The sequence below is a fragment of the Nicotiana tabacum genome, chromosome 3 (assembly GCF_000715075.1).
Source record: "Nicotiana tabacum cultivar K326 chromosome 3, ASM71507v2, whole genome shotgun sequence".
In the NCBI taxonomy this organism is placed as follows: domain Eukaryota; kingdom Viridiplantae; phylum Streptophyta; class Magnoliopsida; order Solanales; family Solanaceae; genus Nicotiana; species Nicotiana tabacum.
Window position 1 is genome coordinate 210275206 of NC_134082.1, and position 24938 is coordinate 210300143.

A 24938-nucleotide genomic window follows, 5' to 3' on the forward strand; every position below is an offset into this window, starting at 1 on the left:
TTTATTATTTGGATGGCTTTATCATGAGAATTTTCTATTAACACTGATATTTTTCATGAGTTTCATGGTTATATTAATAATTAAAGATAATTGTGAGTCAAAATAAACACAAAGTATAAAAGACAACAAAAATTTAAAAGCAAGGAATTTTTATTTTAAATTTCGAAACTAATTCTTTCAAAAATAAATTCAAAATAAAATGCATAACTAATGGCGTTTGGATCTTTTGATTAAAATTTTTGAATAATAAACCTACTCTTTGTCCCACGCCCATAAAAAATATACAGAATTGATATTATCTCAATTTAAAAAGTATGTTAATCTTAAGTTAAATGAGGAAATAATTTAAATAAGATAAAACTTTTATTACTTTTAAAGTCTTAAATATTAAGAGTCTTATATATTTTAAATAAAAGAAAGATTTTTAGTAAAATTAAATGACTATTTCTAAATATTAGAAAAATAATCAAATGATTATTTTAAATATTAGGGGATTAATTAGAATGTCTAGTTTGGCTAATGTGAACTCTATTTTTGAATAGTAAAAAAAGCGAACAATATTTCGCTAAAGGTTTTCGTGCTTTTAATATAGTAGTATAGTATAGATAGATTAGACCATGTTAGTACTCCTACAAAATATTAAAATATTAACTATGGTAGTGTGTATATAACTATGTTTGACCAAAAGATGTCAAAACCTTTATGATTAAATCAACTAATGATAAAGATGAGGTCAATCTTAGTCAAGCATAATAAACCCCAGATCTGGAAACGGATTGGGAAATTAATGAATAGAATGAAATAAGAACGAACAATCTTCATTCATCTTTTTATTTCTTCTTTCATAAGACCCAGGAGATCATCAATTGTACATCCTTTTTAGAAGAAAACAGAAGGAGAGAATAGAGAGAGAAAAAACGAAAAAGGCCCCCTTCTTTGGGAATTCATCCCCTATATATATATATATATATATATATATATATATATATATATATATATAGCTATGAGACCATGGCTACCTTCTCTGGTCGGTTTGCCTTCACGCTGTGGCCTATTGTCGTCACTTGAATATTATCTTTGACTTACGGTACACTGTAGATACTTAGATCGAAGCAGGTCGTGATGGTCCTTGCTACCCCGCCCTTTAGGCGGGGTTCCAGCTGGGTCGGCTACTGTGGTCAGATTTTGACCTATACAGTTAGTCCCTCCATCTGTCGGGGTCGTCTATTGGTGGGCCCGGCGGACGAATTGTGATTTTAAACACTTAGGAGAAATCTGATTGTTTATGTCTTGGACGTAGTTTTTAAATTGAGGCAATGGGACGACGCTATAACGGTGTCTTTGGACCGTCACGACCGTTCGGAATCGAAGCATTTGTTCTATTTGAAACGTCGATCGTGGCTACTGTCATTATGGCACACGTTTCCTGGTGATTGAACCGTTTCGTGCTTTCATCAGTTGGCGATTCTTGGGTTTCCCGCTTGGGGAATTTATGTCTCTATAAATAGAGGAAATACATCATCTGATTGATACATTTTTTTGCCTTTGTTGAGAACACACTGTAGACCTTCCTCTTTTCAGATACTTTCATATTGCCGATCCTCTTCGGATAGCCGAAAATTTTCATCTCCGTCTATTTTTTTCTCAAGCCCTTTGTTCTTTTTCAATCGATATAAATGGCTGGTGGTTCTTCCCGTATTGATAATCCTGCCATAGTTTCGGCGTCGGGAAGTGATGTTCCTGCTCTCGGGGGAGTATAAGTGATAGAAGATGAGGGGGTTCCTACGGCGGACGAAATATTGCCTCGCCTTGAAAGATCGTGAAACGATTTCCACAGTCCTTCCGGAGAAGAACAGGAACCTGCTCCCTCTGTTACGACTGAGACAGGGATTGCAGAGCTGAGGGAAAAATGGGGGAAATATTGCCAACTGTCGCTTTTATGAAAACTATTTTTATGTGTGGATCGAGCACCTTGTGGCGGACCCTGCGGGATTCCCTGAGAGATGGAACTTCGCACGTAAGTTTTTTGTACTTTTAGTTGAAATGATAGTAGACCGCTTTCTTTTGGGCGGTATTGAACTGTTTTTGCTTTTGTAGCCGCAAGATTACCTCCTACACCTGTCGATGATATCCGCGAATGAGTGAACGCCATTATTCCTTATACGGCTGGATTTCGCGAATGGTCGTCCTTCTATGAGAGATACGGGCGTAAACCCCTTACTAGTAAGCAACTTTACCGCAGTCTCTGTTTTCCATTTTGCAATTTGTCTTTGTTGCTTATACGACATCTATCGTTAGCAGGGAGAGTGAGAAGGATGAGGGTTCCTCCACTTGCATTTCATCAGCTAACGTCCTCCACTCGGCCCATATCGAGGCCTGCTGCCTCACCTTCGGCAAAGACTTCTCAAGTTGAATCTATGGCTGTAGTCGTTTGCGCGGAAGCTATTCCTCAGCTTGGGGCTCCGACTTGTGTTGTCTGCCAACGGGGGAGTCTTCCTGTGCCGAAGATGGCGAGAGACCGTCAAAGAGACAACGAGTGGAGCCTGAAATGGCTCCATCAACCGTCATATGTTTAGAGGATGACGTCCCCTTGATGGAGTCAGAGACGAGGAACGATGCTAACCCATCTGAAAGGTAGAACCGGTCACCGTGATCAGCCCATCGATAGAGATTCCGACCATTATAGGTGATCAACAAACTATTGCGACTGGGAGTCAAAGTCCCGAGGCCGCTGTTGTTACTTTGGGCGGGCCTTCATTTCTGGACCGGGTCATGCTTCTTCTTCGGCCATAGAGAGGGGGAAGGACGTCGTGGTCGATGACTACAAATCTAAGTCTAATCTTGATCCTGACGACATTAGGATGTTTGAAGAGGGCCTTACTCGTTCGGTGGTACATGCGGGAGGCCCAACCCGTATACTCGAAATGTCATCGGATATCAACCTCCTGGGGGATACGGAAGACTTGGTACCGCAGTTTGACCTTTTATGTTCCGCTGCCGAAAGCGAGGCTCTCCGAGACGTTCGAGATATTGACTTGATGCATGAAGTAACCGCTATGGGCCTGAGGGTAAGTTTTTTCTTTCTTTTATGTTCTTTTCATCTTTGGTGACCTTGGCCTTAATCAACCTTTTTCATTTTTCAGATGTACATTGTGGAGATTGAGAGTGCTCGTAGGGCCGACACTCGGGCCAAGATTTTTCTGACGATGTTGGAGAAGTATCGGCACTACTGCAACAAGTGCCATGAGATGCACGAGCGGCTGAAGGCGAGTGCCGATGATCGATCCCTTGGTGAGGAATTAGAGAAGAGGGATCAGGAGTTGATGTAGGCCATTCACAGGAGTAGCGTGCTTGAGGAGCAACTTTGTGCAAAGGATGAAGAACTCGAGTTAGGTAAAGGGGTTGCTGCAGAATATGAGCATCTTCAAGCGAAGGTGCGGTCGATGCAGTCCGAGATGGACCAGAATGCCATCAGGGTCGAGGCAATAAATGCGGAATGGGTGAGAAAGTTAGCCGAACTGGAGAAAAAGGTTTTCGGGTTGGAGAACATGGAGAGTGCTTGGGCGCCGGCTTCAGCGAGGGAAGCGGATTTAGAGGACACTATCTGCGTCCTTCGATCCGAGCAGGAATCTGAGAGGGCGACGGTGATGCTTAGGGAGGCGAGGCTCGAAGAGCTTATTAGTGACATCGATCGGGAAACGCCGATTTTAGGGGACCGGGTCGTTGCTCTTGAGGCCGATAAGGCGCAATTGTTGGCCCAAGTCGAATCTGCCTTTTTTGAGGCCACATACGAAGGAGCGTGGGCAAAGGCACTAGAGGATCGTGTTAACTATGGATATGATCCTGCGATGCCGGGGATCGACGAGGATGCTGATGCTGAAGGGATACTTCCTGGAGACTATGATAAGGAGAACAACGGTGATGATGCCGAGTGAAAGAACTGTTTATCTTTGTTTATGTTGTTCTTTTTTTTGGTTTGTTGTCTTTGTGTTGTTCTTTTTATTTATTTGGACTTGCCCGGCTTTTAACCGTGTGTAATTTGTGACTATTTGCGTAACTGCTTTAAATAAAAAGAAGTTTTCATCGGTGTATGTCTTTTGCACTTTCCTTCCTTTTCCTTTGCATAATTTTGGCGTGAAATTTCGGATTCCCGTATGGTCGATTCTTGATTCTCAGGGAATTTAATCTTAGTCGGACTGAGTAAGACTTTGTCATATGAGTCTAAATGGAGTCGTTGATCTGCCTATTTAGGCGAGGTCAACAAGTGGCTTATTGCTATAAGCAAATTTGCTCTCGATTCGAAACATGATTTTATAATATATTCGTCATTCCGGACGAAGCCATTCATAACTTGGGTCGTCCGGGTGGGATCAAACTACCGCTGGTTCGGGCAAAGTCATTTTTCTTTCGGCAATGGCCGTTGGCCTTAAGGGTGTTATTTCAAACTTTCGTCAAAATGTTAACCTGTCATTGTTCGATCGAGATCGAACTCTTCTCTTTGGCGATGGACCTTGGCCTTAAGGGTGTTATTTTGAACTTTTCGTCGAAATATTAACCCTTCATTGTTCGATCGAGGTCGAACTCTTCTCTTTGGTGATGACCTTTGGCCTTAAGGGTGTTATTTCGAACTTCCGTCGAAATATTAACCCGTCGTTGTTCGATCGAGGTCGAACTCTTCTCTTTGGCGATGGCCCTTGGCCTTAAGGGTGTTATTTCAAACTTTTGTCAAAATGTTAACCCGTCGTTGTTCGATCGGGGTCGATCTCTTCTCTTTGGCGATGGCCCTTGGCCTAAAGGGTGTTATTTCGAACTTTCGTCGAAATGTTAACCAGTTGTTGTTCGATCGAGGTTGAACTCTTCTCTTTGGTGATGGCCCTTGGCCTTAAGTGTGTTATTTCGAACTCGTCGACATGTTAACTCGTCATTGTTCGATCGAGGTCGAACTCTTCTCTTTGGCGATGGACCTTGGCCTTAAAGGTGTTATTTCGAACTTTTATCGAAATGTTAACTTGTCATTGTTCGATCGAGGCCGAACTCTTCTCTTTGGCGATGGCCCTTGGCTTTAAGGGTGTTATTTCGAACTTTCATCAAAATATTAACCCGTCGCTGTTCGATCGAGGTCGAACTCTTCTCTTTGGCGATGGCCTTGGCCTTAAGGGTGTTATTTCGAATTTTCGTCGAAATGTTAACCCGTCGTTGTTCGAACGAGGTTAAAATCTTCTCTTTGGCGATGGCCCTTGGCCTTAAGGGTGTTATTTCGAATTTTCGTCGAATTGTTAACCAATTGTTGTTCGATTGAGGTTGAACTCTTCTCTTTGACGATGGCCTTTGGCCTTAAGGGTGTTATTTCGAACTCGTCGAAATGTTAACTCGTCATTGTTCGATCGAGGAACTATTCTCTTTGGCGATGGCCCTTGGCCTTAAGGGTGTTATTTCGAACTCGTCAAAATGTTAACCCGTCATTGTTCGATCGAGGTCGAACTCTTCTCTTTGTCGATGGCCCTTGGTCGTAAGGGTGTTATTCGAACTCGTCGAAATGTTAACCAGTCGTTGTTCGATCGAGGTCGAACTCTTCTCTTTAGCGATGGCCCTTGGCCTTAAGGGTGTTATTTCGAACATTCGTCAAAATGTTAATCCGTCGTTGTTCGATCGAGGTCGAACTATTCTCTTTGGCGATGACCCTTGGCCTTAAGGGTGTTATTTCGAACTCGTCGAAATGTTAACCCGTCATTGTTCGATCGAGGTCGAACTCTTCTCTTTGGCGATGGCCCTTGGCCTTAAGGGTATTATTTCGAACTCGTCAAAATGTTAACCCGTCATTGTTCGATCGAGGTCAAACTCTTCTCTTTGGCGATATCCCTTGTCCTTAAGGGTGTTATTTCGAACTTTTGTCGAAATGTTAATCCGTCGTTGTTCGATCGAGGTCGAACTCTTCTCTTTGGTGATGGCCTTTGGCCTTAAGGGTGTTATTTCGAACTTTCGTCGAAATATTAACCCATCGTTGTTCGATCGAGGTCGAACTCTTCTCTTTGGCGCTGGCCCTTGGCCTTAAGGGTGTTATTTCGAACATTCGTCGAAATGTTAACCCGTCGTTGTTCGATCGAGGTCGAACTATTCTCTTTGGCGATGGCCCTTGGCCTTAAGGGTGTTATTTCGAATTCGTTGAAATGTTAACCCGTCGTTGTTCGATCGAGGTCGAACTCTTCTCTTTGGCGATGGTCTTTGGCCTTAAGGGTATTTTTTTAAACTTGTCGAAATGTTAACCTGTCGTTGTTTGATCGGGGTCGAACTCTTCTCTTTGGCGATGGCCCTTGGCCTTAAGGGTGTTATTTCGAACTTTTGTTGAAATGTTAACTTGTTGTTGTTCGATCGGGGTCGAACTCTTCTCTTTGGCGATGACCCTTGGCCTTAAGGGTGTTATTTCGAACTTTTATCGAAATGTTAACCCGTCGTTAGTCCCAGTTTTTTTGAGAGTCGGGTATCCTCTGGGGGAGTCCCAGTTTGCTTGATTTTGTTTACATTAGAGAGTGTAATGTCGAATGGTATAAAACGTTGTTGTTTTGCTCTCATTTGTTTCGTGCATATATTGGAGTTTCCTTGTCTAGTCTTTTTGCTTTCCGGTCTGGGGATGTCATTGGCGGGCGGGGCGATACATTACACTTTGAACTTGGGGACGTCCCCCTTATCGATTCGGTCCTTCAGCTTCCGGGAAAGTCCTATTGGGACAACTCCCAGGTGAGGGAGAGAGAGTGCGGCTTAAGGGGCATCATTTTCTAGAGGTTGGAATGTGAGGTGGGCGATATTTCAGTTGTTTTGTATTAGTTTCCTATTCTCCAGTTGAGATGTTCCTTTGCTCGCTCGCCCGCGCGACGCCTGTGTTCCTATTTGAGCAAACAATAGAAGGTGAGCCAAAATGATATTTTCCTTACCCCGATCCGATAAGTCGGTGAATGAGGGTGGATCTATAACGTTGCTCGCTTTGTCTGGCGTTTCAATGGTTGACGGAGTAGTGATTTCTAAACTCGGTGGCCATATTCAGCCCTCTTTCCCCTTTTTTTTTGTGCTCTTGCTCCGCGTGGGTTGGGCTTGCCTTAGCTGATTCATGGACCGCCCGGTGTATGGGGGCGGATATTGGTTGTAACTTCTACTTGCATACAACATCATGATCCGAATTAGCACGTGAGGTTTACTTATCGCTCTTTTTGGTGGGTGATTATGTTTCCAGTTTTTGATCTGGAAGAAACTTTGAAATTTCACTAAGAAATCTCCACAGACAGCGCCAAATTATTTGATCAAAAGACGTCAAAACCTTTATGATTAAATCAACTAATGATAAGGATGAAGTCAATCTTAGTTAACCATAATAAGCCCAGATATGGAAGCAGATTCGGAAATTAATGAATAGAATAAAATAAGAGTGAGCAATCTTCATTCATCTTTTTATTTCTTCTTTCATAAGACCCATGAGGTCATCAATTGTACATCCTTTTTGGAAGAAAATAGAAGAGAGAATAGAGAGAGAAAAACGAAAAAGGCCCCCCTTCTTTGTGAATTCATCCCCTATATATATAGTTCTGAGACCATGGCTACCTTCTCTGGTCGGTGTGCCTTCACGCTGTGGCCTTTTGTCGTTACTTGAGTATTATCTTTGACTTACGATACACTGTAGATACTTAGATCGAAACAGGTCGTGATGGTCCTCGCTACCGAGCCCCTTAGGCGGGGTTCTAGCTGGATATATATATAATTTCTCGATGTTACCAACGAACGTTTCTGTCACATAAATATATGTCAAAGTCTTGTAATCGCCTGTTTGGCCAAGCTTATCAAGACAAAAAAAAGTGCTTTTTCCCCAAAAACACTTTTTTTTCTCCTAATTTGAAGTGTTTGGCCAAGCTTATTTGGGGAAAAAAAGTGCTTTTGGGAAGAAGCAGAAGCAGTTTCAGAGAAGCAGAAAAAAGTAGCTTCTTTCCAAAAGCAGAAGCAGAAGCAGTTTTGGCTTTTCTTCTTACCTAAAATACCCTTAACAATATAGTATATACCAAAATAACCCGTAAACCTAATACTTAGGATATTAATTTATAAATATTTCTTCTTATTTTTAGGAAACTTTCTAATATATAGTGACTTTAGGAGTGAATGCTTTTATATTTGTTGAAAGAATTTTAATATATTTAACTTATATTAAAAGAATTAAGTACTTTTTAATTTTATTTTCATATTTTACTTAAATAAAATGAGTTTTTTTTAATTATTGCATGTGATAACAAAATTTTGATATTATTTATTTACTTATAATATTAATTATTAAGTAAATCTATTCATGTCCTTATTCGTAATTTGATACTTAAAAGCACTTTCTAAAAAGTTTGGCCAAACACAAATTATTTATCAAAAGTGCTTTTCTGACTGATTAACCAAATACAAACTGATTCTCTAAAAAAATATTTTTTTCAAAAGTATTTTTTTCAAAAGCACTTCTCAAAATAAGTTGATTTCTCAAGCTTGGCCAAACAGGCTATAAGGCAAAATTGACGACCAAAGAATAGAGAGAAGAAAAAAATAAATAAAAAAATTGAAAAACGGAATACCTTTTCAATAGTGCTGTTATTATTTCCAAAATATCTGTCCCCTTTTTTCTTTCCGATTCTTTTCCCAAAAGACGTTTCTTTTTTCATCGAAGGTAAAACCAAGTCCTTTTATGTACTGTCGCCGAAATTTTCTCTCTCTTCAATAAACGGCGAAGATTCGATCAGAAGAACAGGGGACGACTGACTGCAAGGTAAGAAAGAACTATATCTTCAGATTGTAATAGTAGCATCATCAATGGCGGACTAGTCGAACGGTTTCATTGCCAATTCACCTTACAAAAACGGCGGCGTTTTCACCGGATTTCATTCTCTGTAGTCAGATTCAGTTCTCGAAATTTCCTCCATTGCATCGGAACCCTAGGTCTGTACTGATTTCAGATTGAAATTTGATGTTACACTTGTCCAGGTGTCAGATTTAAGATAGTTATAGTTGTTCAACGTCATAATTATCAGCGATGGTCCAATATCTGTCCCTTTTACTTGTTTATTGGATTCATTTAGTGTTACTTATATGTTGAAATGTTACAAAATGTTAGATTTCGATGCGATTTATTTGATTCAGCTGCATTGGACTTGGAGTTGTTGGGACTCTACTTTGTTTTTCAGATTGCTGATTTTAGATGTTGACTTGCTGTTCTGTTGTTGACTTAATTGCTTTATTAACTGAATGTACTCTCGCAGGAGACATCCACAATTGAAGAAGCAAAGTTTTTCTAAAAGCTTACTGACATTTTATGAACTTTTGATTTGGGGAAAAAGCTTTATTGATTGAGTAGTACCATGATTCGTGGGAAGTTTTTAACTGCACTTATCTTTTTTCTGATGTAGGATGAGTGTTTGATTGCCATTTCTGATTAATTTAAAAACTTAGAAAGTTCAAGCTGATATTTTGATGAACATACTAGAGTAAATAATTGACATGGTAGTTAAACACACTGCTTGCCCTTGCGAATAAAAGCCACATTTTTGCTTTGCCTCTTCACTGTTTTTCACAAAGATGACATAAAGTGGGTGAAATAACACAAGAAAGTCGCCTAATCTCTGAAGGGACTTTTGCTCATGACTTTCTATGTTAAGGGGGCCTCAACTAAATTTTGCTGGCAATGCTAGTTGGAGAATTACAATATATGAAACTTGGGTTGAGGGTCAAGTTGGTAGTTTTCTTGCATCCCTCGCTTGCAGTGCTCGGGTATCATATGTGATCCCAAATTAAAGACTCTTTAGTACTAGATAAAAAGCACCTAAATGGGAGTACTTGGGATAATGGGGGTAGAGTAGACCACAAATGCATTGATCTATTTACTATTTTAATTCATTAGAAAAATTCAATATTTTCCTAAAACAGCAATTCTTTTCATTTGCTAATGAATTTTATTATATGTATTACGTTATAAAAAACAATTTATTAAATTATATATACTTTATGTTACTCTCGGTTTAACATGACATCTCTTTGACCAATTTCTCCATCTTTTTGCATTTCAAACTATTAGTTCAAATAACTAGCGTGTCTGCTTTCAAAAATTTGCTGAAGAGTCTTAACCAGAATCTTTCAACTTTTTTTTTTGGTGCAAAAACTGTTCTTCAATAACCACCAAGAATAAAAAGTTTTTAAATTTTGCAATTTTTTTGAATACTTTCAGTTATTGCAAAAATTAATTTTTTTTTTGCCGGAAGGCTATGGTCTAGTGATAAGAGTGCAACTTGTGATGTGTGGGTTAGGCGCAAAGTCATGGGTTCAACTTGTGATGTGTGGGTTAGGTGCAAAGTCATGGGTTCAATCCCTGCCGCGCAGTGGTCTTAGTATTTAAGTGGAGAATGGTAGAGGAATTGGCCCATTAATCATCGGGTTTGAGCGTTCGCCACTGGCCTCGGGGACTTCTAGGTTATAAAGAAAAATTGAAAAACTTCTCCTTGCTGCTCTTTGGTTGAAAAACAGTTTTTCCTTTTATTTGCAAAACATGCAATTTTTGTTTAATCCAGAACAAGTTTTCCAACATTTTTGAAGCAAATGCCACCTAATATACTAGTCTATTTAAAGATAACTCCTAGTGGGTTTAATGAAAATGTGACGACGAAAAATATGTATGTTTCACATAGATGATCTTGTTTTCCTTTTTCAATAGGCTGCCCCAAATGCCTTCTGTCCATTTTATCCTTTTCTAAAACTGGAGTACAAGTCATCCACATGTCAACATGTATTCGTCGGGAGTCAAGATCATCTGTCAAGTCAGTAAAATGAATTCAAACTAGCCCTGCATATATGAGAACATGGAATGCAATTGAAATTTCCTACTTCCCAACTGAAGAAAAGGGCAATTGTTTTTCAAGAAGGTTGAAAATTTTAGTTAACTTATTTGGCAACTTTTTGGGTGCTAGATTTCACTCTCTCTTTCTCTCTCTCTTGTGTGTGTGTGTGTCTCTTCTTATTTCAGTTTTCTTGTTTTCATTATCTTCTTTCATTTGTTATGGCAGATTGCTTTATCAGTTCTGGAGTTAACTCAGGCCTCAGCTTCTAGTGGCAGATTGCTTCTAGCATTCTACTATTTTGGTACTCCACTTCATCGTGTATCTGGATTGTACTCAGCCTGAATATTAGCTTATATCTGTGAGCGGTCTCACGGAATATATTGGCTAGGTTCATCTGGCTTAGTGCTGAAGTGTTAATGAGTAGCACAGGCAGTATTGTGTTTGAAGGTGATCAAGGCAAGTCATTGCAATCACTGTTGTTGGGTTATAAGACTTGTCAATCTGAGATATAAAAGTCGACTTATTGGATCTGGTGCATTTCAGGAATTTATTTCGTTGAAGTTATTCTTAGGGAAGTTCTTCCCATGAGGTAGCTGGAGCTATAAAATATCTTGTGGTTCACAAGCAAAATGCTATATAATTGGAAGAAGCCTCACATTATTTTCTCTACAGTGCTTGAGGTTGTTTATGTTGCAATATAACTAGCAATTATGGAACAACTATCAGAGAAAAAGTTCCCTGTCAATGCGAAAGATTATAAGTTATATGAAGAAGTTGGAGACGGTGTTAGTGCAACTGTGTATCGGGCTCTGTGCATTCCTCTTAATGAGATTGTTGCAATCAAGGTTCTGGATTTGGAAAAGTGCAACAATGACCTGGTAAGTCTGCTGTTTTTGATTTTACATGTGATGCCATCTAAACATGTCTTTTAGATATATATTAGATAGCAAACACCGTGGTATTGAATTTACTCAGAACAGTGCTGTCAAAGACCTGCTCTTTGATTTTAGATATTTTCTTGTTACCTGGTTACCTTTTGTGAAGTTACTTTTTCTTAAAAAAATTGGCAATATTGTAAGAATGTTGCATGACTATACGTATTTGATCCATCTACATAAGGAAGCAAGTCTCTTGGTCCGTCCTCTATAGGTACAAACATGTATTAGTCTGTACCAGTGTTGTCAAAGGCTCATTTGAGGCGCACTTTAGCCCTGAAGCTCAAGAAAGCTCAGGATATGCGCTTCGCCTCACTTAGGTTGCGCTTCAGTGTAGGCAAGGCACTGAGGTGTGCGCCTCATTGCCTATAAGTTCTATTTTGAATAAAGCAGTACAAAACAATAACTATGATTGGCAAAAAGATATATAAATTGTTGAGGAAATCATTATGAATGAAATTGTCACTGCTTTCTTGCATGACATATATTTTTTTTTTTCTTCGTTGCGCTTTTTGTAACTAAAGCCCACACTTTAATTGCGCTTTGCGCTTAAAGCTCCGATAGACTTGACCCTTTTTAAATCTTTTGCCTTTGACAACACTGGTCTGTACTATTAATAAAGCCCCTACTCCTTTAAGTAAATATCTTGGTCTCTCATCACTACCTTGGTCATGCATTAAAGTTTGTAACAAAATGTACCCAGGTTCTTATTACTAGCTTTAAGGAAGATGGGGCTCAATTGGTCCGTTTTCCTTTACTATACTTTCTGCAATTCAGCCATCATCTCTTTTTTTTTCCCTTCTCTTTTTTTTTTCATGAATCTTCCTTAGATTAGTCCACCTTTTAGTAAATAGATTTAATCCAAATTAAATCTGAAAAATCAAAAGTTCTTACTGGTATGTCTTGTGTAGTATGTGACGCATGGTTTCTATATTTAGGCAGAATTTACCACATTGTAATCGTGTATCCCCTGTGAACATTTTATTCATATTGATGGCATCTTCGAAAGAATTTCTTTTAAGGAGCATTCTTGGGCCTAAACATATGCTCATTTCAATTGCTGAAACTTCTGGAATGTTTTTGTGGTTATAGGATGGAATCCGGAGAGAGGTGCAGACCATGATCTTGATTGATCATGCAAATGTATTGCGTGCACACTGTTCCTTCACTGCAGGTCACAGCCTTTGGGTTGTCATGCCATTCATGGCCGGAGGATCTTGCCTTCATATTATGAAATCTTCTTATCCTGATGGTTTTGAGGAGCCTGTAATTGCCACATTATTGCGCGAGGTCCTCAAAGCCCTTGTATATCTTCATTACCATGGACACATACATAGAGATGTAAAGGTATCACCGTGTTACCTGGTTCTGTGTAATAACAGTTGCATGGCATTCTTACTTCATCCAAAAAAAGAAAGAAAGAAAGAAGCAGTTGCATAGCATTCTTTACTAATTGTTTGCCATTTTTGAAGAAAAGGGGAGGTGATGCCTCCTTTTTGTACGTGTAGGATTTTCAGCCTCTTTAATATCAAAGTTCTGTATTCTGTCCTACAGCAAATGCAAAAACATGTGGTCTTGATCAAATTTCTTAAGTTTCTCTTCTCTTTGCTCTTCTTCCTCCATTCTTTTTTCCCTGACAATGACATTTTCTTCGTTCATTGTTAGTCAAATCGGCGAAGTTAATTTCATGTGGGAATAGTTTCTAGCTGAAATCATCTGAGCTACTCTCGTTTTGCTGACTCCAGCACGCTTACTTATGTCAATTTTCAGCTTCGACTCATTATTTTAGTATATGTTCTCTGCAGGCTGGGAATATTTTGATTGATTCCGATGGTGCTGTTAAATTGGCAGATTTTGGAGTTGCAGCTTGCATGTTTGATACTGGTGATAGGCAACGTTCAAGAAATACTTTTGTTGGAACTCCATGCTGGTAAGTTTCCCAGGGCTGTGGTGAGGTGTGGTTTTTATTTGGTAGTGTCATCAGGATAGGCACAGACTCTGTTACTTGTAACTGCAATTCCTTTTTTTCTTTTTTTTTGAAATCTTAATCAGGATGGCTCCTGAAGTGATGCAGCAACTGCATGGATATGATTTTAAGTAAGTATCTGATCTGCATCATGGTTCTATTGTTGGTTTTAGGTCACCTCCCGTACCTTCTAAAAGTTGTTTCGAATTAACAGAGCAGATATTTGGTCGTTTGGAATAACAGCCCTTGAACTTGCTCATGGTCATGCGCCATTCTCCAAGTACCCACCCATGAAGGTTGATGGATGTTCTTTGCTATACAAAATAGTCATGGAAGTGTTTCCATGTTTTCCTGGAAATTCGTTGTTTTGTGATCCTTTCTTCCTTCATAATTCAGGTTCTGCTGATGACCTTACAGAATGCACCCCCAGGCCTTGACTATGAACGGGACAAGAGATTCTCCAAGGTTTGTTTGTTTGACAAAACTTTTCACTCATATTAAGGTTGGGTCTGAATTTTGGTGCTTTTGCAGTCTTTTAAAGAAATGGTTGCTGCTTGCTTAGTGAAAGATCCAAAGAAGCGGCCATCTTCTGAGAAGCTTTTGAAGCACCCTTTCTTTAAACAAGCACGATCAAATGATTATTTGGCACGTTCAATCCTTGATGGCCTCCCACCTCTAGGTGATCGTTTTAGGATGCTTAAGGTCTTGTGCTCATCTTATACTTTGCTTTTCTAGCTGATGGCAGTTCCCAATTCTGCCGAAGTCATATATGATTCTGAATTTTGCAATTTCAACTGCTCTATCAGGCAAAAGAAGCAGATTATCTCTTACAGAACAAGGCAATGTATGAGGACGAGGATCAGTTATCACAGGTAAAAAATGAATGTGCCTAAACTGCAGATCTGAGGGTGCTAGAGAAATCTCACGATTCACAAACATATTGCTGTAGCATCATCTTGTGTTTTAGTGCAGGAATTAAGGCATTTTGTCACTCTGGTTTTTTAACCATTTATTTCGAGTCTTTTTGTTTATTTATACTCATAACGCTTCAATCTTTTAGGAGTATCTAACTTTGTATGTCAAATGAAAACGAAAAAGGTTCCCCGCTTCCCCCCCCCCCACCCCCCACCCAATCATAATTTTAATGTAATTCTGAACTTTCACTGATGCAGCAAGAGTATATTCGTGGTATCAGTGCTTGGAATTTTAACCTGGAGGATCTGAAGAGCCAAGCTGCGCTGGTATGTACTTATTGTCCATTCAATAAAAACAATTTATTTAGCTAACACCATAACAATATCTTATGTCTGTTAAATTTGTTCGTCCTTTTCCTTTGCTGTTCATAGCTTCCGGATTATGACGACATTCCAGATGCTGAAGATTCAAGTACTAGTGGGAAGCTGCGGGAGGGGAATAGTGATATTGGTTCTATAGCAGAAAGGCCTAATCAGCCAAGTGTTTCTCATGAGGTATTCATGTTAACCATGTTGAAGTACTAGTTGCTATCTGTGTGTACTATTCTTTTCGACGGATATACACTTCTCTTTTTAAACTTTCTCAAATTCTTATCATACTCAAGTGCCTCCAGTCTGCTCTCTCTTTTTGAGTGAATATTTTTATAAGTTTATCAAATGTGTCCTCCATTATCAGATTTATGATTGTAGATATCTCCATTCAGGATGAGCTGAATGATGATCATGATTTGGACAGTTCACTTGCTGCATTTCCTATTAAGCCTCTTCAAGCACTCAAGTAAGAATATTGTGTTTTTCCTCATTCTGCTACTTCTGTTGGCGCTCGATATTAAATCCATCATACCAACCAAATTAGAGCTGGTTGGTTTCATCATTCAAATGTGTATGTGTGTGTATACAGATATGTATATATGCACACACATATACATACCTTATACACACACACAACACTTACCAAGACTCCATGAGCACATCACATTCCTGAATAATTCAGTCTCAGCAAGGCAAACATACAATGCATAAACAGGGTTTGCCATTTGGAATGCGGTATTCCTTGGAAGCACAACCCTGTTTATGCATTGTATGTTTGTCTTGCTGAGACTGAATTATTCAGGAATGTGATGTGCTCGTGGAGTCTTGGTAAGTGCTGTGTGTATAATTATCTGAGGTATAGAATTAGCATAAAAGTCCTGCGAATTCTAATGCACATTCCAACCGCTTTAGTGGAGCTCATGACAACCATGCATGCCTCTACTGAATAGCATACGGTCTATGACAGGTTTTCTTATCTCAGAGTTAAAAGTTTTGGTAATTTTTTTTTTCTGATAAAGAAAGGTAATAAAACTTTTGGCTGTCATTGAGTTAAACCATGTTGTCCGACCTCTATTTTGTCTGGAATCTCTTCCGTCAAGCTCTTGCTCCTGTGATAAGCATGCTTACATCAGATTGACAGATGAATGAAATTACCTGCTCACTGAGTAGAAAGTGAGCACAAGTTTTTTGAAGGACCAATTATCAAAGGAAAAAGGAAAGTCGGTTAAGCCTGAAATGCTCCAGCAAGAGTGTAATTATTACATTGCTGACTTGTTAGTTTTATGTTACTCTGTGAAAGTTAATGTGTACATCTTGTACCCGATGCAGGGGGTGTTTTGATGTGTGCGAAGATGACATAACTTCTAGTAGTCCAAGTTGGGAAGATGCTATGCAATCAGAGTCTAATCAGCAGAACTTTATGCTGTCACCAGCAAAAGTTGAGGACCAAGACAATGGAAAAGATGATGGTGAGAATCTGCGACAGAGTAGCTCCTTGCCACGTTCTGTTATTCCAGGGCATAAAAAGTTTTTTAGTGGTTCACTGCTACAGGATAATGCTCTTTCACCCAAAAAAGTTGTTACTGATGGCGAGAGGTATATTTATTTGTTTTCACCATTGAAATGCTAGACTTGGTCAATTTTCTGAAAGAAAAAGAAGTTGCAATATGTATGAAGGTAATTATAAACTTATAATAGGCTGGTAATACTACTTATATGCTGGTAGATCACGAAATTTTCTCAATTAAGAAGTAAGAGTAGTCAGTAGTCACAATGTGCGATCCCAAGATAAACGACTCTTGTTCTTGAAGTAAATGTAAGTTACTTGAAAATAAAATGATTACTGAATAATTGCAATCGAGGAAGTAGTGGGATTCTTGTGCTTTGACTGTTCTGAATATTTTGACTGTTCTAGTTCTGTGGTGTCAACTTAATTGCTTCTAAGAAGTGCGGTGCTTCAAGTTCCAGCACATTTTTAGTTACATTTTGATGTCAGAGATGATAGTTTCTCTAGACTGCAATTGTTCCACTTATGACCTACATGGTTTGAGTTTTGATGTTAGCTGCTTGTATAAAGTATTAGTTGGATGCCGCATCATCTTCAGATTACATGGAGACCCTTATCTAGGAAAATATGAGGCATGGGTGGCTACACAATGTCCAATTATTGGCGATGGTTCAGAGTCTACATTTTTCATATTTCAAGCAGTAAATTGTTGGTTCAAGCTGCGTTATTTTGTTTCATTCTATATGTAGGGAATATCAACATCCAAAGTACCAGGCTGAACGAAACTATAGCGGTCCATTGCAGTATCGACATAAGAAAGACTTAGGTAATCCAGTCTCCGACAATGTATTCAGACGGGGATGTTAAAAAAAAAAAACACAAGTTCCTGCAGATTATTATGAGTTCTTATTTTATAAAGGAATTTGGTCTGTCACCTTTCTTCTTCATCTCTGAATATGCTTTTTGCAGGAGAAGATGCATCAGAAGGAGCTGTCGTCCAACGCAAGGGACGTTTTCAAGTCACATCAGCAGATCTGAGTCCCAAGGTATACATCTAGTAGTATCTTGTATTGATTGTCAGATCAGCTATAATATTGCATTGTGGAAGGGGATTTTGCTTCAACGGCCATATTCTGTCTCTAATACATGTGAATTAACACGAAATGGCTAATGCCAAATATACATACATTGCACCATGCTTTCTGTTGCTTGTTTCAACAAAAAATGATAAATCCTTCCAGGTTGGTGCGGGAGAAATCCGTTCTATGGTTTTGTCGGATTCTGAATTTTTCTATGAAATAATAACTCACTCTTAATTGAGAGGAGTGAAGCATTTTTGTGTAAGGCCGTAGTTCTTTGCTTCTTGTGACATATGAGCACAAAATAATTAATCATGTAATTCGTTTTTAGTACTTTCAGCTGCTGTCTCCTTTCTATTTGTCAAGTGAGTTGCATTGTGTATGGGTTTTCCTAGTTTCAGCATAAACCGCCCTATTTGGTGTTCTCATGGTAAGTGTCAAACTCAACAATCTCTCTTTAGGCGATGGCTTCGTAACCATTGCCTTCTTTCATTTGTTCAGGAACCTACAAGCTGTTTCTTTAACCCAGGTCATGGAGGTTCTACTAGTCCAAGCAATCTAGTTGCTTCACTACTTCCATCATTGCAATGCATTCTACAGCAGAATACTTTGCAAAGGGTAATTTCTACTACATTAAATTGTGTGCATCACTGTTATCTGTTTGCTAATCCATTCTGCATCTTGTTAGGAGGAAATAGTGAAACTGATCAAGTTTGCGGAGCGAGCATCTGGTAATTTTATTTAATTCAATCATCACATTTTGACTCACCACTGGGTGTGCATAACTTTTGATGTGGATTGTAGCTACTTCTCCTTTCGATGTTGGATTTTAACTGTATTTATGTGTTGCCTTTAACTATCTTGTTATTTACATCTGCTGCAGTCAATCCTACAGACTTGGCTGAAGCTGGGACCAGTGATCTTCCACAGGTAATTGGTTGTTCCTTATGTGATAAGCTACTAGAAATGGTGGCACATCGTTTTAAAAAACTACTTTTTTTTAATGATTAATAAGAGATAAGAAGAATTGACTTAGGAAATGGAGTGTGGTGGAGATACTGAGCCCTATGATGTGAGTGTGGGGTTTATGTTGAGTTTTAACTTTTTTTGCCAACTGAAGGTTAAGGGGTTAGATTTTATTAGGGGGGTAGGTGGGGAGGTTGATGTGCAGAATCCCATCCATGAGTGCAAGGTTGAAGAAACGTGGTGTATTTGATTTATGGCCTCCTGCATCCTCTAACATCAAACACTGCCACTCTGCAGATGTCTCCTCCTTCTGTTAGGGAGAGAGAATTGCAATCTATGGTCATTCAAATGCAACAAAGGTATGATATTGAGTTAAGGTCTATGACGTATTTAAACTTGGTTGCTTTGTAATGTTCAACTGAACTTTATCAATTTTCAGCATTGGAAGTCTTGTGGAGGAGTTGCAGAGACAAAAGATGAAGAATATTCAGGTGTGTAGCAGAATTGTTAGAAAATGCTTTCCTTTATTTTCTTTCAAAGATCTGAATATTTTTAGTTCGAAGTTGAAAAATTGAAAATGAAAATGCGGTGCTTCTTTTTGCTTGCATGTTATATTAAAATTTCCAAGTAACCATTGACGATATGATTGTCTGAAGTTGTCATTTCTGTCTTGCAGTTGGAAAAGAAATTGAATACAGTGGTGAAGAAAGAATAGAGAAGGTTGCACCACATGGCTGGTGAAGTTTCTCTCATGCTCGTGCTAAGGCACATCGTTAAGCTAGTTGGGCGAGTGGGTTGTTGTAATTTTTGTGTAACATATGTGTGAATTTAAAGTAGGCACCAAAATTTTGAGATGCTATTCATTGTCAGAATATCTATGATCTATTGTAATATACCAATTTGGTATTGTATTTAAGTAGTTGTCCTTCAAAATTAATTGAAAGTCAGGGAGCAAAACTAGCTACTTGTGTAAATCACCCTGCAAAACCTAGTTCCTTGTTTCAAAGTATGACCAATAAACCTGTATGGAGGAGTCTGTTCTATTCCATATGAAATTCTTTGCTTTGATGTTTTGGGTTGTTGGTTATGTCAGATCTATTCTCTTTTCTTAAATATTCTATATTGGGGTTCTCCCATGCAGAAAAGCAAACGGCCCTGTTGTTCTAAAAAGCTACTGAAATACACGAAGATATATTTTTTTTTTTATTTAGTTTAAAAAAGAATAAGTAGAAAATTATATGATTAAAGTACTACAGAGGACTTATATCCTACTATCTGATCCCTCAATTTTCCAGTTTTCATCTCGGGAGTTAAAATGACCCGGGGATTATTACGATTTTAAGCATATTAACTGATTTTTTTTCTTTCCTTTTTATATCATACGTAATACGACAAATTGAAGAATGTAGTAATTTTTTTGAGCTTAAAATTTAGATTATACACTAGTTTGCGCTCACATGTTTGCCTAGCAGAGAATGAAAAGTGGAATTTATTTTAAATTTTAACAAGCAAAAGAATTTCCTACTTTTCTGGTCGGAAGAAAATACCATAAAGATGTTTTACGCATTCGCTGTCGAATATCACGTTGCTTTTAAGGTTGAGATTCCAACTTCAGAAGATTTAGGCCACAAAAAAGAGACGCCGTTGCCGGGGATCGAACCCGGGTCACCCGCGTGACAGGCGGGAATACTCACCACTATACTACAACGACCTTGTTGTCTACGTAAGACTTTACGTATTATTTAACTAAAACCACAAACTGAACAGGCAAAACGCTACAGTGACGAGTGTATTGAAAAGTTCCAACCTTCCTTTGACATGTATCTAAATTTGTTAGAGGCCGTTTGGTAGAGTGCATTAGAGAAAATAATGCATGTATTTGCTTTGTGTTTACTAATATCTTGTTTGGTACAATTTTTCAATCTATGTATAACTAATACAAGCATTAGTTATATACTCTATTAGGTATTATCCTATGTATAGCTAATGTATAGCAAACCATGATATTAGTAATACCAAAGCTATTAATGCATGCATCAGCATGATTAAAGACAAAATTGTCCTTAAAGTTCAAAAATATAGAGGGCACTTTTTGTAAACAACTCATTTTTAAAAAAATTATGCAATGCATTTTAATTTTTAATACATCACACCAAACAATGTATAAAGAATAATTTCTGCATAACTAATCCATATATTACTAATTCCTGCATTACTAATACACCCTATTCAATATTATTCTCATACACCCTACCAAACGACTCCTTACAGAGCTGAACAAGTTCCCAAAAGGACGAGGATTTTGCACCATAACAAGATAATAGTCACTAGAATTTTAGAAAAAAAGAGATGATTCTTACGTCGAGATGTTATGTAACCAATAGATTTCAATTTGTCAACATAGTCCTTCCAGCAAAATCAAAGCCACTTAGTGCACACAAGGGAAAGAGGGCAAGTTCCTTGGGTGCCAAAACATTACGACGATTTCACAGTTCTTGGGTTAAAATAGCACGATTTAGCCAGTTTTCGGACCGGTAATTCAAAAATAGCTAGCGTTTGCCAAGTCATTGAAAAATAGCCACTATTTTGACGCAACAGAGATCGGTTCAGCATAATATACTGAAATTCGGTGCACCTGTGTATGAACTTCAAGCATATTATGCTGGACCGGTATACTTTGCTGGCTCCAGTATAATATACTGAAGACTGGAGCACCGGCGCTCCAAACTCCAGTATATTATGCTAGACCGGTATATTATATTAGAACTCCAGTATATTAGACTATAGTTCCAGTATATTATGCTGGAGTATTTTTCCGGATTTTAAACAGTGTTTTCGTTCAGATTTATCTTTACATAAAAAGTGATTAAATTTCGATTACTTTTGAAACTGTGACTATTTTTGAATGACCACTTGTAAATCTTGCTATTTTTGAATTTCTCCCGTTCTCAGGTGAACAAGAAATGCTTTTCTATAGTCTAAAGCCGAAAAGCCCCTTCTTTCAATGAGGATGCCAATATAAACACACTTGTTCCCAATTTTCTATCAACCAATGCATATCAATAATTTCTCTTAACAACTTGTAGAGTCTAGAGAAGTCTTGCTATAATAGAACAATAATACATCAATGATGAATAAGCACAAGCACTTCACAGCCTGGGATAATAATTAAGTTTCTCTCTTGTGGCTACAACAGGTCCGTAAAATATGAGGAATCCAAAATTGACAGTCAAGGTCACCAAAGGCAGTTCTCAGTCACAGCCGAAACAATGCCTTTCAAGGTGGGCTGCATAGAAAAAGAGGGCCATGAATCAAAGGGAAGAAACACTTTTATGTGCGAAAGAGAGTAATATATCTTCACGTTACCAACCAGAGAGTGGTCTCGTAGACCAAGAGACAAGACCAAAGACCTAGAAGAACCTGCGCTACTGCAAATTAAGCAAGGTTTGGAACAGTAAAGAGAAATCAATCTCTCATTCAGGGCATCATTCTTCACAAAGAGCGGAAATCAAAAACTTTATTTACCACACATACCTTATGTGTTCAATAATCTGCCGAGCACATGCAACTAGCATGGACTGCAGAGCAAAATACAGTTTATAAAGTTGATAACCATACATGAGAGGACATGAAATTGTTGCAATATATTCTAAATTACCTCATCACGTTTACCCAGTAATACAGAAACACTAAAGGTTGGATGGATCAACACCCCTTCCTCCTTCCTGCACAGCAAAACTACATACCTTACATCTGTTGTATGGAAAAACTCTTTTCAACTGAGTGACGAGATCAATAATGAAAACAACTCAAATATGCAGCTACAAGATCTCAAGAGTCATTCCCATTACAGCAATAGGAAGAACAAGTGAAACTCCAAAGCAAATATGACTTAATAGGACCCCAAAAGATACAATGATTTCAAATAGCACAGATCACAAAAGAGTATCGACAGGCTTCAATTAAAAAGTTGATTTCCTGCCCAAACCAAATATGTGTTTATCAAAAGAAATCTGAAAAATGGAAATTTCTAAGCAAGAACAGTTCCGAAAAAGATGCAGACCTGGCATGCAGAATTGTACCCATACTTCCTATTTGAGTAGCTATAACCTGAAAACAACAATAAACGTTCGGAAATGCTCTCACGTGACTACAACTTCATAACTAAATCAGGTGTTCCCCACTCACCAGAAAATGGTCATCATACGCACAGATGACTATATCTGTTTTATTTCCCTGCATACACGAGAGGTTTGTAAGATAAACACTAGAAACATTTTCCAACCACAGCTGCATTTCAACTGAATTAATTTTTTTTCTCCGCCAAAAGCAAACTTGAAGGATGTTTCTTCGTCTCCCTAAACCTAATGTGTTTCTTATTTTGCCTCCAAAGTACAGATTTCCAGAAATATCTCCATACAATCCAACTATGTTCATTTTAGAACAAAAGCATTATGCTCTACTCTTGAATAGTGAATACACAGAATATACTCCTCAGCTCTTTCTCTGACAAATTTTGGAACCAGAAGTAACAGAATCAATCAAAAGCAAGCTTCATACTAGTTTTAGTAAAATAACAAACAAACACACACAAATCCGCAAACACATCTTTGATACATGCGAACAAAAGTTGAGTGCAAGGGAAATGGAAGAGAAGAGAGAACAATATCTTTTTTACTTTGATATGGAAACGAGAGAAGCTAGTTAATCCATGACCTAAATGAAAAGGAATTATCTTTAGAAAGGATTATAGTTTAAATGACAAAATTTTCCAAATTAGCAAACACATAAGCCGATAAATAGCTGAACCCAACTTGCTGGGGATAGAGGCATAGTTATTGTTATCTTGTACACACCAATTAGGGGTGACAAAATGGTTAAAACAAAACAGTTAACCACCCATATTATCCGCTAAAAATGGGTTGAATAATGAACTATTTAAAAACGGGTCAAATATGGATAAAAACCATATTATCCATTTAGAAAATGGATAACCAATGAGTCTAACTTTTACATTTGTAAAGCCTCAAATTGGGGGTTCCTCAAGTTAAGAAGACTAAGAATTCTCCCAAAAGTGATCATATGCAAGAAGTCATGGATAATATGGTTCCATATTATCCGCCGGTTAATCTGTTTTTTATCCGTATTAAATATGGGTCAGGTCGGATAATTTATCCGTTTTGTCATAACCCGTTTTGACCCGAACCATATCCGACCCGACCCGCCCGTTTGCCACTCCTAATACCAATAAACAACAGTTAGGACATTCTTCAGCTTCACATGTAATGTACTGTCAAGTATAGCGTATGTACATAAACCCCATACCACTGAAAATATTGTCCACCAAAACTTTTAGTTTTCCCTTTCCAACTAAATGAGTTGCAAACTGACAAAGTCACAAAATTTTCCTTTCTTCTTTCTCCTTTATGTCTTCCCTTACCTATATCTCATTCTCATGTTCAAAGGAAGGATTTCTATTTGTGCTTTTCTCTTTTCCTGTTTCCTCTGGTTGTATTTTACCATTTTTTTCAAATGTGGAGGCATATATCAACCAATCAACTCTGTCATCATTCAGAACTAGTTCGTGTTGTCCATAATATGATCCTTTTTTTGAACTTTTGACTTGACATTCATTTGAATAGCTTAATCACAAAGGAAATTTTCCAAAAAAAGAAAGAAAAAGCGGTCTATTCTGAGAAAGGCAACAAAGATAATTACAAAAATTGCAAGGGATAGTACAAATATTCCAATGTAAAAGGGGTAAAATGTCGAGACATGCCTTAATATCAAGTGCAAGCTTCTTGTGCTGGACCGGTATGTCCATAGCTTCCTCTACTATTCTACCTTACAAAAGAAAAACAAATTACTTACAATTTACAATTTAAAATCGAAACACAATTCTATTGCATTTTTCTAATTCAAAAACAATGCTTGGCCGTTGCAAGAAAAAATTGAAGAAAGCAAAAAAATACCTGGAGAAATTGAGCTTTAAGCAGAAACTGGAGGTCGCAAGTAAAAAAGAGCTCTGAGCTTGGCCGTTGGCGTGTTCTCGAAGAAGAGAAGGAAGTAGTTGGGCCTTGCACCGGTTTGGGAACCGGGGCCAGGGCCTAGATTTATGGAAGCCCAATGTTACTGGCCCATCTGGGATTGGCAGGATTATTTGCACCCTATAGCCTCTTAGAGATTTTTACCTAGCTATACTATAATAAAAATATATTTACTACTTTTGTTGAGGTTTCTTGTTAATTACTTTATATACCTATATTTACTAGTTTTATACAAAATCATAAAAAAAAGGAAATGCAACGTACCTTAAATATAGCGTATCAGTTACACATAATCCCCATACATTTAAGAT

At 38.1% G+C, this 24938-nt stretch overlaps 2 protein-coding genes and 1 non-coding gene across 7 annotated transcripts; 1 reads left to right on the forward strand and 2 right to left on the reverse strand.

Annotated features, from left to right (window-relative positions):
• The first annotated feature begins 8641 nt into the window (after nt 1-8641).
• LOC107804427 (uncharacterized) lies at nt 8642-19628 on the forward strand. Of its 5 annotated transcripts, XM_075250528.1 has the most exons (23): nt 8741-8952; nt 10718-10925; nt 11067-11297; nt 11385-11719; nt 12869-13123; nt 13582-13706; nt 13829-13873; nt 13957-14038; nt 14139-14207; nt 14274-14444; nt 14549-14614; nt 14915-14983; nt 15089-15211; nt 15421-15494; nt 16358-16624; nt 17285-17361; nt 17505-17581; nt 18116-18232; nt 18303-18345; nt 18498-18544; nt 18878-18939; nt 19020-19071; nt 19257-19628. In XM_075250528.1, exons 4-23 carry the CDS (start codon nt 11552-11554, stop codon nt 19293-19295), a joined length of 2028 nt encoding a protein of 675 aa, XP_075106629.1. In that variant the 5' UTR covers nt 8741-8952; nt 10718-10925; nt 11067-11297; nt 11385-11551; the 3' UTR covers nt 19296-19628. The 5 variants fall into 5 exon arrangements, with proteins under 5 accessions (XP_075106627.1, XP_075106628.1, XP_075106631.1 ...); XM_075250527.1 differs by lacking the exon at nt 10718-10925 and having other exon boundaries at nt 8643-8952; XM_075250529.1 differs by lacking the exon at nt 10718-10925 and having other exon boundaries at nt 8666-8782.
• Nucleotides 19629-20219: 591 nt separating this feature from the next.
• On the reverse strand, nt 20220-20291 carry TRNAD-GUC (transfer RNA aspartic acid (anticodon GUC)). The gene has a single exon. It is a non-coding gene; the product is annotated as a tRNA-Asp (tRNA).
• A 1270-nt stretch (nt 20292-21561) lies between these two features.
• On the reverse strand, nt 21562-24927 carry LOC107804426 (uncharacterized). Its single transcript, XM_075248860.1, has 9 exons — nt 24915-24927; nt 24553-24754; nt 24360-24420; nt 22769-22816; nt 22644-22690; nt 22239-22305; nt 22115-22158; nt 21951-22008; nt 21562-21866 (listed from the first exon to the last, which is right to left on the reverse strand). The coding sequence occupies exons 1-9, from the start codon at nt 24925-24927 to the stop codon at nt 21816-21818; spliced, it is 591 nt and encodes a 196-aa protein (XP_075104961.1). The 3' UTR covers nt 21562-21815.
• Nucleotides 24928-24938: the final 11 nt, after the last annotated feature.

Bases quoted from the DNA above. Each gene is read 5' to 3' on its own strand.
- LOC107804427 (XM_075250526.1), top strand. From the start codon at position 11,552: ATGGAACAACTATCAGAGAAAAAGTTCCCTGTCAATGCGAAAGATTAT. The intron at 18,346-18,497 runs GTAATTTTATTT...CATCTGCTGCAG, and splicing joins GTTTGCGGAGCGAGCATCTG to TCAATCCTACAGACTTGGCT. The intron at 19,072-19,256 runs GTGTGTAGCAGA...TCTGTCTTGCAG, and splicing joins AAAAGATGAAGAATATTCAG to TTGGAAAAGAAATTGAATAC.
- LOC107804426 (XM_075248860.1), bottom strand. The intron at 24,421-24,552 runs GTATTTTTTTGC...TTTGTAAGGTAG, and splicing joins TTAAAGCTCAATTTCTCCAG to AATAGTAGAGGAAGCTATGG. The intron at 22,817-24,359 runs GCATGTCTCGAC...TCGTGTATGCAG, and splicing joins AGCTTGCACTTGATATTAAG to GGAAATAAAACAGATATAGT.